Source organism: Chiloscyllium punctatum, chromosome 1 (assembly GCF_047496795.1).
Source record: "Chiloscyllium punctatum isolate Juve2018m chromosome 1, sChiPun1.3, whole genome shotgun sequence".
In the NCBI taxonomy this organism is placed as follows: Eukaryota; Metazoa; Chordata; class Chondrichthyes; order Orectolobiformes; family Hemiscylliidae; genus Chiloscyllium; species Chiloscyllium punctatum.
In genome coordinates this window covers 50893694-50908596 of record NC_092739.1, presented here as the reverse complement: position 1 = coordinate 50908596, position 14903 = coordinate 50893694, and the positions used below count along the sequence as shown (strand labels likewise).

At 40.8% G+C, this 14903-nt stretch overlaps 1 protein-coding gene across 2 annotated transcripts in view; it reads right to left on the bottom strand.

Annotated features, from left to right (window-relative positions):
- Positions 1-1503: 1503 nt before the first annotated feature.
- The window catches only part of lap3 (leucine aminopeptidase 3), a 63860-nt gene continuing 50460 nt past the window's right edge, over positions 1504-14903 (bottom strand). The window contains exons 10-14 of one of the 2 annotated variants that reach the window (XM_072559010.1): positions 13304-13406; positions 9014-9093; positions 7295-7404; positions 1967-2197; positions 1504-1870 (exon numbers count right to left, since the gene is read on the bottom strand). In XM_072559010.1, coding sequence (XP_072415111.1) covers positions 2002-2197; positions 7295-7404; positions 9014-9093; positions 13304-13406 — 489 coding nt within the window. In that variant the 3' untranslated portion in view covers positions 1504-1870; positions 1967-2001. Of the gene's footprint in view, positions 2198-7294; positions 7405-9013; positions 9094-13303; positions 13407-14903 lie in introns of both variants that reach the window. The other variant, XM_072558923.1, reaches the window with a different exon arrangement.

The following is a 14903-nucleotide window of genomic DNA, read 5'->3' as shown; positions in this document are numbered from 1 at the left end:
CTTCACAAAACCATGCTGACTATCCTTGATCACATTATTCCTATCCAGATGTTCATAAATCTTATCCCTTACAATTCTCTCTAAGACTTTGCCCACAACAGAAGTGAGACTCACCGGCCTATAGTTACTAGGGTTATCCCTACTCCCCTTCTTGAACAAGGGAACCACATTTGCTACCCTCCAGTCTTCTGGCACTATTCCTGTAGACAACAAGGACATAAAAATCAAGGCCAATGGCTCTGCAATCTCCTCCCTTGCTTCCCAGAGAATCCGAGGATAAATGCCATCAGGCCCAGGGAACTTATCTATTTTCACCCTTTCCAGAATTTCCAACACCTCTTCCCTACATACCTCAAAGCCATCCATTCTAATTAATTGTGACTCAGTATTCACATCGGCAACAATGTCCTGTTCCTGAGTGAATACTGACGAAAAGTATTCATTCAGTGACTCCCCAATCTCTTCAGCCTCCACACGCAACTTCCCACTACCATCCTTGACTGGACCTATTCCTACCCTAGTCATTCTTTTATTCCTGACATACCTATAGAAAGCCTTTGGGTTTTCCTTAATCCTACCAACTAAGGACTTTTCATGTCCCCTCCTTGCTGCTCTTAGCTCTCTCTTCAGATCCTTCCTGGCTACCTTATAACTCTCAATCGCCCCAATTGAACTTTCATGCCTCATCTTTACATAGGCCGCCCTCTTCCCTTTAACAAGGGATTCCAATTCCTTATTAAACCACGGCTCCCTCACACGACCCTTTCCTCCCTGCCTGACAGGTACATACTTATCAAGGACACTTAATAGTTGCTCCTTGAACAAGCTCCACATATCAATTGCGCCCTTCCCTTGAAGCCTATTTTTCCAAGCCACGCATCCTAAGTCGTGCCTCACCGCATCATAATTTCCCTGCCCCCAGCTATAACTCTTGCCCTGCAGTGCACACTTATCCCTCTCCATCACTAGAGTAAAAGTCACCGAATTGTGGTCACTGTCCCCAAAGTGCTCACCTCCCTCCAATTCTAACACCTGGCCTGGTTCGTTACCCAGAACCAAATCCAGTATGGCCTCACCTCTTGTTGGCCTGTCTACATATTGTCAGGAAACCCTCCTGCACACATTGGACAAACACTGACCCATCTAACGAACTCGAACTATAGCTTTCCCAGTCAATATCTGGAAAGTTAAAGTCCCCCATAACAACCACCCTATTACTCTCACTCTTCTCCTGAATCATCCTCGCAATCCTTTCTTCTACGTCTCTAGGACTATTAGGAGGCCTGTAGAAAACTCCTAACAGGGTGACCTCACCTTTCCTATTCCTAACCTCAGCCCAAACTACCTCAGATGGCGAGTCTTCATCCATCGTCCTTTCCACCGCTTTAATACTATCTTTGACAAGCAATGCCACACATCCCTCTACGTTTTGCAATTACAACTGAGAGCAGTTAGAATTTGTTACATCTAGTTTATTCTTCTTTATTGTTTTGGCTAATGTCTTCATTTTGAATATTACAACATTACAAAAATACTCGTGTTTAACTATATTGAATGCCTGATTCACATGTCAGCTTTTCTTGTAACAAATACTTTTCAACAATGATCATTAATTATCCAAGTCCATAGGATTTTACACTTTCGATATTTGAAAAAGGCCGTGGGAACACTGCAGATTTTGTGTTGCTGCAAAGTAGTTATCCTCTTAACATAAAGTGAACAGTCGCACGATGAATAATAGAAGTTATGGTTTGGGGGGAGACAAAAGTCACCAATAAAGCCTCCATAAACAAGTGTCAATCATGATGAGATTCTTCTTTAACAGTGTTTGTAAGATAAAATCTTGCATCCTTTTTGATATAAGTACCATCTTTCCACATGCAAAAAGAAAAAAAATCAAACTTAAGTTTCATCAGAGATACAAAAGGGGCAATGAAATCATGAAACCAATGTAATTAAAACATACAAAAGAAAAACTGGGCGTATCTTTAAAAGGACGGTTTAAGAATTTTGGCTTTCTTGACTCAGGTAGGCTGTAAATTCCACTAACGTCCTGGTTGGTCTTCCTGCCATTCCCTTCCGCAGATATGGAACTTCATCTTTGTTTGACATAACACCAGCTATGTCAAGGTGAGCCCAGTGAGGGGCTGTAACAAACTCTCGCAGGAATGCTGCAGCTGTACATGCACCACCAGACCTGCAGGAACATTTCAAAGCACAGTGAAATTACCAAGTGGCAACAAATATACTTTAAACTTTTACCATGGATTTTTAAAAATTAGAAATCATCTTCCTCAAAGATTCACAAAAAAACTGAATAAAAAAAAACTAATCTTCGTTCCATTTTTCTCCATATAATTTCTGCTCATTTTTATTATGCCCATTTGTTGATCAAGTGAAACAGACAGGAATGTTATTTCTGGGCAGGTCTTTTGGGTGACTGTTTCATTTGGTCATCACTGCAATAATTCAGATAAAATTAACAAGCTCCTTTTGAATATTTCACTTTCATTAAGTGAGAGAATGGCTTGAAATTTTTGATTCTTTATGAACAATGAGCAATATGGTCTTCCAACCGTTTAATGTTAATCGTACAACGCAATTGTTTTCTGCTGCGGTACAAGAACATTTATTATTTAATTACATTCAGTTCTCATCATTGTACGTAGGGGTACACAACACAACAGAGTTCAGGGCATTGCATTCAAATCTTTCAACTTGAAGACATCTTTTACTATACATCGTGGATCAGATTTTCATGTGGTGCATATTTAAGCTTAGCAACAAGCAGGGCTACTCCAACCATTTAATGGCATCAACTAAGGTCTAATTTTCACGATCAGACCTCATTAGGGAATTACCACTATTCATTGCACTGGGGATTTCAGACAACTGGGTGTATGGGATAAATGGAGATCCAGTGAAACTGCTGATCACCAGGGATCTCCAACAATACCTCAGAGATAGGGTGGATGAAACAGCCACATTCAGGAAAAAAAATTTGTTTGCTGCACAAATATGAAATAATTGTTCAGAACAGTTAAGTGTCTACAAGAAAACCGAGTCTCAGACCTGACTGAAGCTAATTTCCCTAAGATGCAACTTGAAATAGTCATCTACAAACTGTACGATCAAGAATGAACATGTAGGAAAATAAGGAACTAGCAATGGGCAGCTCAGGTTCTTACAAAAATGCTGTTGGGGCTACTAACAATACCATCTGATCCTGAATCGCAAACCTTGCTCAGGCCTCTTCCTGTGTACAGTCTAAATTAAGAGGTAAAAACAATGACTGCAGATGCTGGAAACCAGACTCTGGATTAGTGGTGCTGGAAGAGCACAGCAGTTCAGGAAACTACTTGGATGCTGCCTGAACTGCTGTGCTCTTCCAGCACCACTAATCCAGAGTCTAAATTAAGAGCAAGCTGAAAATCTGAAAGAAGAGACTTCCAGGGAAGTCCCCAACTTAGCTCTCATCTCTCCTTTATATAGGAATAGTAATAAGATAAAAATGTTTCTATAGAGTGATTTACATAAAATCAAAATAATCTCTCACTTAGATACGTAATATTACCAATTTGTATTTTCATAAGTACCTTGATGTAGAAAATGTTTCAGAGCTCTTCACAAAGATATTACAAAACAAAATTAAAGACTCAACATCAAACAAAATAAATAATTCAACATAAAATAAATAAAGGAATGCAACTGAATGGACCAGCCAGCATTGACCAAATCACAAGAAATGAAAACAGCACATATGAATGAGCAAAGATCCTGTCAAACTTGTCAAGTCCTTACTAATATTTTGGGGGTTGTGCCAAAATTGGGAGAGCTGTCCTAAAGACTGGTCAAACAACAGTTTGACTTAGTCATTCTCAAGTAATCATACACTCAAAGCTCTAGATACCATCAACACTGTCCCCGATAGGTCCTGTCCCACCACAGGTGGCAGCATAGTGATACATAGTTGGGAGGGAGCTGACCGAACAGACCTGACTCCAACTCCCTTGAGGTCTCAAATCAAACATGGGTAAGCAATGCTGATTACCACCTATTAGTACCAGGATACCTAAAAATGAGGTGTCAACCTAGTGAAGTTACAACACTGGACTAGTAGCATGCAAGCAGCATGTGATAAAAAAGTTTAAAAATCCCTCAAAAATGAAGGGATTGTCTTATGAGCAAAGGTTAAACAGATTGTGACTCTACTCATTGGAGTCTAGAAGAATAAGAGATGATCTCATTGAAATGTACCGGATTCTTAAGGGACTTGACAGGGTGAATTTTGAGAGGATGCTTCCCCTCACGAGAGAGTCTAGGACCAGAGGGCATTATCTCAGAATAAAGGTGTGCAATTTAAGACAGAGATGGGGAGAAATTTTTTTCTTTCAGAGGGTTGAGAGTCTTTGGAACTCCTTGCCACAGAGAGCTGTGGGGGCCGAGTTCTCCTATATTCTTAAGGCTGAAATAGACAGAATCTTTATCAATAGCAGAATCAAGGACTACAGGGAAAGGGCAGGAATGTCGTGGTGTTATTGAATGCTGGAGTAGTTCAAAGAGCTGAATGGCTTACTCCTTTTCTAATGCTCATGGATTAGATCTAAGTTCTACAATCCTGCCACATCCTGAAATTCCCTCATTCATGGCCTTGTCAAGCAACCCACAGCAGGTGGACTGCAGCGGTTCAAGGCGACAGCTCACCACCCCCTTCTCAAGGGCAACTAGGCACAAGTAATAAATGCTGGCCAGTCAGCGATGCCCACATTCCAAAAATGAATTTTTTAAAAATCCAGTCAGGAATAGTCATGGACAATTAAACTAATCACTGAAGGAGGAGGCTCCATAAATATTCTCACCCTCATTGATGGGGAACCTCGCACATTAATGCAAAATACATGGCTGAAGAATTTGCATTTACCTTCACAGAATCATAGAAGCAGACCACACTGATCCTCTAAAAAGCATCCCACCCAACCCCCTACCACAAACACCTTCTTCCATGTCCTTTGCATCCCCAAACCCAGGGTTCTGTCAATGACGTGGGCAACTTTCAGCATTGCCAACCCATTTTCATTCACTGATAGTCTCCATTAGCAGTTGTTCTTGCTTCCCAGCATATTATCATCCATCCCTTTGACTGCCTGTTCTCTCTCTCTAGGCTCCATCTCTGCCTATCCATTCACTTCTTCCTTTCTCCTCACACCTATCATGAGCATTAATACCATCTTGACCTAGCACTTATCAGTTCTGGTAGAGGATCACTGGACTTAAAACATCTGCTTTCTGTCCACAGATACTGCCAGACCCGCTGAGTTTCTCCAACAATTTCTGTTTTTGATTCAGATTTCCAGCATCTGCAGTTCTTTGTTTTATCATTCCGAGTGTGTGGTGCCAGATCTGCTCTCAAGTGGGATCCAACCAGCTTTTTGTAGAACTGCAACATACCTTTTGCATCCTTGTACTCCAGTATTCTAGATATAAAGGCCAGCATTCCATTAGCTTTCTTGATTCTCTTCTGAACTTGCTTGTGACGTTATAAAAGTCTATTCAGCTGAACCTCCAAGTCTCTTCAGCTAATCACTGTATTTAACTTCATGCCATCTGGAAAGTATCCTGATCTATCTTTTTCTGTCCAAAATGGATAACTTCACACTTGTTAAAGTGAACACGATCTGCTACAGTTTTGCCCAATCACTTAGTCTGTCAATAACCCTTTGTAATTTTATACGATCATCTACATTGTCTACAATACAACCCAACTTTCAGTCAATTTGGGGATATGACTTTCTATGCTAAATCCAAGTCAGTAATAAATAATATGAATTACTGAAGCCATAACACAGATTCTTGTGGAACACCACTGGCCATATCCTGCCAACTTGAATATGTACCCATTATCCCTACTTTCTGTTGCCTGCCACTAAACCAATTTACTTATATGTCAGTACTTCTGTGAGATCTTACCCTAAATCTCTCATGTGGGACTTTATCAAATACATTCTCAAAGTCCATTTAAATAACATCCATAGATATTCCCCTGTCCACTACCTCTCATCACCTCTTCAAAAAACTTCAATGAGGTTTGTTAGGCATGACCTACCTGTCATGAATCTATGCTAACTTTCCCTGTCAACTGAAATTTTTCAGGCATTCAGTTTCCCCATTTTTCAACAATTTGCATCACAGATTTTAGCCTTGATGATCCGTGGCTTCCCGGTTTTCCTCTTTTGCACTTCTTAAAAAGCAGAGTGACATGCAATTTTCAATCCAAAAGGACGACAGCTGTACCTAGGGAATTCTGAAAGATTATAGTTAGGGCACCTACAATGTGCTCCCTTACTTCCTTTAACACCCTTGGATGAAAACTGTCAGGACCTGGGGATTTGACACTCTTTAATTCCATTAATTACCTCATTGCTGATGTTTTATTTACATTAATTTTATTCAATCCCTCTCCCTAATCCACTATGAGTTTCCTCAGGACTGTCTCCTTTCCTACTGTAAATACTAGCTACCCTCCTTTTCCACTATCCTGAATTGGAACTCTATTGCAACTCCTTCACTGTTGCTGGGTCAAAATCCTGGAACTTACCCCATAATAGCACTGACCCCATACTTACACTATATGGACTGCAGTGGTTCAAGATGCCTTCTCAGGGGCATTAAGAGTGATGAATTATGGTCTATGTCCCATTAATTAATTTTTCAAATGTTAAAAGAATACTGCTCCAGAGTATTATTAGAAGTGTTGACTAAAAGCTTAGTCAAAGACGTGAGTTTTAAGAGCACTTCAAAGAGAGATGAGAGAGGTGGAGGTACAAAGGAACTAAGGGTGGGATGGTTCCAAGATGGTTCAAGGCATAGTTGTCAACAATGGGGGTGAGGCGGGTCACCCAAGTTCTTGGGAACTTGTCAGATTGGAAAAGGTCACAGATAGGAAGGTGAAGCCAGGAATAGATTTGAATACAAGAATGAGAATTTTAAACTGATGAATAAAAAGGATTTCTGTTCCAAGATTATCTATGGATCATGGGGTAGAATTCTTTTGTTAAGACAGATGGATTTTTGATAGCCATGGATATTAAGGGATTTAAAGTAAGCCAGGAGAATGGTGTTAAGATACAGATTAGCTGTGACTCAGTGAATAACAATAAAAGTTCAAACAGTTGAATTACATAAGCCTGTTTCTATGATTATTTTTCCACATTCCATATTAGCTACTTTTAAAGCCACAAAACAGAATAAGCAAAGTAAAACTGGATTTGAATTAAAGACATGATACCATATTCACCTGTATTTGCCAATGTTGTTCAGGTCTGCCAGCTGCGATTCTGTGACCTGCCTGGTGTAATGTTGAAAAAGTGGCATCCTCCACACTCGATCTCCAGTCACAACACTTGCCTAAACAAGAACATATCAGCATCACCAATTATAGTCAGAATTACACAAATAAAGGTATGAACTCCACTATCCAAATACCAAGAAAGGACAGTACTTGGACCTAATCCTCAATGAAAAGCTTTATTTCATACTATTAACATTACACTTTAAAAACAGAAAAAGGTGAATAAAGGATCTACTCAAATTCAAATGAAGGACCTGAATGCGAGATAGAACTTGATGTAAAAATTGCCATGTCTTGTTACAAATTAATATAATACTGTTCAACTAATAAATTAAAACATTTGACTTCTAAATACTTTATTGCAAATTTGCATTCAGAAGGCCATGTGGCTTTACAGAGGGACCTCAATTATCTGAAGAAAATTTCAAGATCCCACAAAAACATTACATCAAAGAGGTAAGTGTATTTGATTTACCTTTAGTGAAGAACATGTGAAAATGCTGGCAAAAGCAAAGAAACACAAGCAGCTCAAGCATCAGTGACTAGATACTTTTTAGGTAGGGTTGTTACACAGCCCTTTGCAAAAGTAAATGTCTTACAGGGTATTCCTGTCACTTTACCGGGCTGTTCATTAAAAACAAACTGAGAACGTAAACGCATGCGCAAGGCAGGGCTTCTGTCTTTCTATCGTGAGACTGAATTCCCAGAAACTGACAAATGCTCTTGCGATCGTAGAAGCTGTTTAATGCTGGGACTTGACATACAGTGTTTATGTGATGGTAAGCCCTTCTCATTTTAACCTGTAATTTGCAAACTGTGAGGATTAGTTTGTTTAAATAGCAGACTCATTAAAATTATAGATTTGAACAAATTCTCCGGTAGAGCATTGTATTACATCAGTATGGTTTCCCTTGTTTAAGGTAAAATTGATTATCTGAATAATTGATTATCTGAACGAAATAGTGCCCGCCCATCTCGTGCGGATAATCGAGGTTCCTCTGTATTGCAACGAGTTCTGCACCATAAATGTTGACATATAAACTGACCTTTGAAGCCTGGGAAAATTGGTCCAAAAATATAAAGTGTGAGCATGTCTTAAACTTCTGCATCTTCACAACACAGTCCATTTTGTCTACTGCATTCCAGTTATAAATTTAACAGTAAATAAAACATTTATTTGTGGGTGGAAAATTGAGGTGACTAACTAATGCAAGTACAGCATATTGTAGCTGAAAAGGAGGGTAGCCATATAAACTGAGTATAAGTAAAAACATGATTTTGAGGCTTTATATGCAGGGTCAATTCATATAGTGCTATTGACAAGTAATTCTAAAGTTAGTCTGATTAATCTGATGGGCAACTAGACTATTATGCACAAATTCACACTGATGTTACAATATCATTGTACAGTATAGGCAAAGGTAGAAAATGCTTGGTCATTTAACAGAGACACACGAGAATGGTGACTGGTTGTTCTTTCTGAGAACTTAAATGGCAAAATCAGGATGGAAAACAGTACTTCAGCTCTATCTCCTACCTACACCTCCTTCAAGCCTGAATTATCACATGAGTATAGGGCTACAGAACTAGTGCTTGTCTCAAATGTTGAACAGGTTTTAAGTAGAAATGACATTTGGCATAAAACATTGCGCAAATGATTCTTACTTGTCTGAGGAGTCCCCACAACCAGTCGGAATTGGTGAAAACCCCAGTAGCTGCTGATCCAAGGGCAACATCCATCGCACCTGTGAAATAACACAAATAAAATTACTGGAATTTGATTTTGTTTCAAAACTAGTGTTTATCTGAAAACAAAACCTTAGGTTATTTAAGATATGAAGTCTCTGGTGTCACAATAAGGCAGTGATTAGATTACTGGAATAAGGTATCAGAACTAATAATCCAGAGTTGACAAATTCCACTTCTATTATTGCAGATTATGTATTCAAACTTTTTTTTAGAAACAACTAGAAATAAAAAATTATTTTTGTTGTAATAATACAATTAATTCACTAATGTCCTTGAAGGAAGGAATATTGAACATTCAAACCTTGCCTGGCCCACATGTACCTCCAGAAATACACAAGCATGGTTGATTCGACTGCCCTTTGAAGTGGCTGTGCAGACCACTGAGTTCATAGAGTCATAGAGATGTACAGCATGGAAACAGACCCTTCGGCCGAACCCGTCCATGCCGACCAGATGTCCCAACCCAATTTAGTCCCACCTGCCAGCACCTGGCCCATATCCCTCCAAACGCTTCCTATTCATATACCCATCCAAATGCCTTTTAAATGTTGCAATTGTACCAGCCTTCACCACATCCTCTGGCAGCTCATTCCAGACATGTACCAACCTCTGCCATGTTGACTATCCCTAATCAGTCCTTGCCTTTCCAAATACATGTACATCCTGTCCCTCAGGATTCCCTCCAACAACTTGCCCATCACCGAGGTCAGGCTCACAGGTCTATAGTTCCCTGGCTTGTCCTTACCACCCGTCTTAAACAGTGGCACCACGTTTGCCAACCTCCAGTCTTCCAGCACCTCACCTGTGACTATCGATGATACAAATATCTCAGCAAGAGGCCCAGCAATCACTTTTCTAGCTTCCCACAGAGTTCTAGGGTACACCTGATCAGGTCCTGGGGATTTATCCACTTTTAACCGTTTCAAGACATCCAGCACTTCCTCCTCTGTAATCTGGACATTTTGCAAGATGTCACCATCTATTTCCCTACAGTCTATATCTTCCATATCCTTTTCCACAGGAAATACTGATGCAAAATATTCATTTAGTATCTCCCCCATTTTCTGTGGCTCCACACAAAGGCTGCCTTGCTGATCTTTGAGGGGCCCTATTCTCTCCCTAGTTACCCTTCTGTCCTTAATATATTTGCAAAAACCCTTTGGATTCTCCTTAATTCTATTGGCCAAAGCGATCTCATGTCCCCTTTTTGCTCTCCTGATTTCCATCTTAAGTATACTCTTACTTTCTTTATACTCTTCGAAGGATTCACTCAATCTATCCTGTCTATACCTGACATATGCTTCCTTCTTTTTCTTAACCAAACCCTCAATTTCTTTAGTCATCCAGCATTCCCTATACCTACCAGCCTTCCCTTTCACCCTGACAGGAATATACTTTTCTCTGGATTCTTGTTATCTCATTTCTGAAGGCTTCCCATTTTCCTGCTGTCCCTTTACCTGCGAACATCTGCCTCCAATCAGCTTTCAAAAGTTGTTGCCTAATACTGTCAAAATTGGCCTTTCTCCAATTTAGGATTTCAACTTTTAGATCTGGTCTATCCTTTTCCATCACTATTTTAAAACGAATAGAATTATGGTCACTGGCCCCAAAGTGCTCCCCCATTGACACCTCAGTCACCTGCCCTGCCTTATTACCCAAGAGTAGGTCAAGTTTGCACCTTCTCTTGTAGGTACATCCACATACTGAATCAGAAAATTGTCTTGTACACACTTAAGAAATTCCTCTCCATCTAAACCTTTAACACGATGGCAGTCCCAGTCGATGTTTGGAAAGATAAAATCCCCTACCATAACTGAGCGGCACAGTGGTTAGCATTACTGCCTCACAGCGCCAGAGACCCGGGTTCAATTCCTGCCTCAGGCAACTGTCTGTGTGGAGTTTGCACATTCTCCCAGTGTTTGCGTGGGTTTTCTCCGGGTGCTCCGGTTTCCTCCCACGGTCCAAAAATGTGCAGGTAGGTGAAGTGGCCATGCTAAATTGCCCACAGTGTTAGGTGAAGGGGTAAATGTAGGGGAATGTGTCTGAATGGGTTGCTCTTTGGAGGGGCAGTGTGGACTTGTTGGGCCGAAGAGCCTGTTTCCACACTGTAAATAATCTAATCTAACTACCCTATTATTCTTACAGATAGCTGAGATCTCCTTACAAGTTTGTTTCTCAATTTCCCTCCGGTCTATAATACAATCCCAATAATGTGATCATCCCTTTCTTATTTCTGAGTTCCACCCAAATAACTCCCCTGGTTGTATTTCCCGGAATATCCTCCCTCAGCACAGCTGTAATGCTATCCCTGATCAAAAATGCCACTCCCCCTCCTCCCTTGCCTCCCTTTCTATCCTTCCTGTAGCATTTGTATCCTGGAACATTAAGCTGTCAGTCCTGCCCATCCCTGAGCCATGTTTCTGTAATTGCTATGATATCCCAGTTCCATGTCCCTAACCATGCCCTGAGTTCATCTGCCTTCCCTGTTAGGCCCCTTGCATTGAAATAAATGCAGTTTACTTTATTAGTCCTACCTTGTCCCTGCCTGCCCGACTCACTTCTGTTCTCAGCTGTACCCGTCTCAGATCGATCTCTTTCCTCACTATCTCCCTGGGTCCCACCCCCCCACCCCCAACCTTACTTGTTTAAATCCTCCCAAGCAGTTCTAGCAAATTTCCCTGCCAGTATATTAGTCCCCTTCCAATTTAGGTGCAATCTGTCCTTCTTGTACAGGTCACTTCTACCCCAAAAGAGATTCCAATTATCCAAAAATGTGAATCCTTCTCCCATACACCAGCTCCTCAGCCATGCATTCATCTGCTCTATCCTCCTATTCCTACCCTCACTAGCTCGTAGCACTGGGAGTAATCCAGATATTACTACCCTTGAGGACCTCCTTTTTAAATTTCTGCCTAACTCTCTGTACTCTCCCTTCAGAGTCTCAACCTTTTCCCTTCCAATGTCGTTGGTTCCAATGTGGACAATGACCTCCTGCTGGCCCCTCTCCTCCGTGAGAACATTCTGCACCCTCTCTGCGACATCCTTGATCCTGGCACCAGGGAAACAACACACCATTCTGCTTTTTCGCTGCTGGACACAGAAACGTCTATCTGTACGTCTGACTACAGAATCCCTTAACCCAATTGATCTCTTGGAAACCGACGTACCCCTCGTTGCATTAGAGCCAGTCTCAATACTAGAAACTTGGCTGTTCGTGCTGCGTTCCCCTGAGAATCCATCACTCCCTACATTTTCCAAAACAGCATACCTGTTTGAAATGGGTATATCCACAAAAGACTCCTGCCCTAGATGCAGACCTCTCTCACCCTTCCTGGAGTTAACCCATCTATGTAACTGTATCTGAGACTTTCCCCCCCTTCCTATTAACTGCCTTCCATCACATACTGTTGCTGTTGCAAATTCCTCATCGCTTCTATCTGTCTCTCCAACCGATCCACTCGATCTGATAAGATTTACATCCAACATCATTTATGACAGATATAATCTGCAGTAACCCTTAAACTCTCTTTAAACTCCCACATCTGACAAGAAGTACATATCACTGTAGTGAAGGCCATCTTTGCTCCTTCACAATCTACAGACCCAGAAAATAACACCGTCTTATTCCTCTACAAAACACTGCCCCAGGTTAAATTAATAGCTATGGCTTATATTTTAAGTTTAATCAAGAGACTTATCTCCAAAAACATATAATCAAGAAAGAATCCACTATACTCACTACTGCAGCCTTTCTCTTGGACAGACTTAAAACAACGATTAACTTATCTGATTCTGTGCTGTGAACTTCACCCAACAGTTCCTCCAAGATTAGTTGTGAATTTCACTGTTTGTTAATTTTCCCAGATGCACTCTGATGTCCAGCGATACACAAATTCAAACAGCAAACAGTGGTAACTGTGCAGGTTCTCTCTCTCTTTTGAAACTACTACAAAAGATATCACATGGATTCCATATTCAAGATGCCTCACTATCATCTTCTCAGGGAAAGTAAGTATCAATCCTGCCAACAACATCATGTCCAAAGAATTTTTTTTTTCACATTCAATGCTCAACTAGCAAAAGGCTGCAGTTGTAGTTGAATCATATTTCAGCACTCTTATTCTTGATTAAATCACTTAGTAAACCACTGTCTTATTCTTCAAGCCTCTCAGAGCTTGGGCAGCATCAAAGACAGCGTTGCAATACCTGTCAACGTTGCAGCATTTACAATTGCTTTGGGGTTAAAGCTGTGTGCATAGCATAGGGCATCGGCTAGTATCAAACGACCTTCAGCATCGGTATTATCCACCTTAAAGATAGAGGAGAATACAATCAGTGAGGATTTTATGAACTTCACAAATAAGATCCATACTGAAATCCCAACATGCACAACAACAGATGGTGTGAAAACTTGGGGTTCTGCTCCAAGTCAATTACATCTGATGCTTTCATAAATTAGGGCCCAGATCATCTGATGTGAAGATTGACATTGCAGTATTATACAAAGCTTACAAATCAGGACCAGGCAAAAGTTCCAGTACACCTGATCACATGCAAATGGCCCCAGTAGTTTAAACTTCTCCTACATAATTAGCTGGCGTTAGGAACCTCCAAGAAAGTCTCCAACTTTGAAAGTTAGAGACTTCAGAAGGTTCTAATTCACTTATCTAGACAGTTACCCAGGAAACATTAGAGGATTGAAATCTGTTCCAATCACTAGGCAACGACAGAACTGTTCGACACAATTGTTGACCTGACTTCAATACCATCCATCGACCACCCACCAACTGCAATTGCTACCCCTACCTAAACCCTGATTCTGGGTCACCATCAGACAATGCACCAAACACTCCCACACCTCCCCCTCCAAATGCCACCAGACACTCCCTGACAATCCAGTTCCTCAACCTGACTTCATCACCTGACTTCCCCTGATCTGAATGGATCAGAACCCTGCCTGATCCACCTACCCACTGGCCAACCTTTGACCCCTCTACCATTATGTCATTCCAATACTCTAACCATCTGCCAACCTACCCACTTGCCAGGCTATCCATCTTGTATAGGATTGGGGCAATATAGTGGTATGTATGCGATTTGGTTACAGACAGAAAAGAGAGTAGGATTAAATAGATCATTCTCAGGCTGTTATTAATTGGGTATTATTAGAATTAGTGCTAAGGCCCAGCTGTTGAAATATTTCCACATTTACTAGTGACACAAAACTGGTGGGAATGTAAATTGTGAGTAAGGTGCAAGAGGCTTCAAGCAGACCTAGATAGATCATGTTCTTTTTTATCCACCCACCATTTATATATTTTTTTCTGATGAGGAATTTCTGAATCCCTGCTCTATTTTGTCTCCACACTACGGCTGCACAGCAGTAGAGCTTATTTTCCCCCACAGCACTTGTGTTGTGCAGGGACTCAGTGACAACGCCATTGTGCAAATAATCTTATTCAATACTTCCACCATAAGTGGAAGTGACATTTTATTCCAGTATTCTTGCTAATGAGTAGGTGCAACAAAGAAAGCAAATGGTCCACTGGCCTTGATCACAAGGGGATTCAAGGACAGGAATAAAGATGTCTTGCTGTAATTGTGTAGAGCTTTGGTGACACTACATCAGAAGTACTGTGGTAGGCAGAGTGCAATGGAGGTTCACCAGACTAGTCCCTGGATGACAGCATTGACTTAAGAGCACAGATTGAGGAAAGTGGATGTTTATTCTTTACAGTTGTGAAGAATGAAAATGGATATCTTTAAAAGTTGCCCAATTCTTACCAGGTGTGACAGGAGAGACATA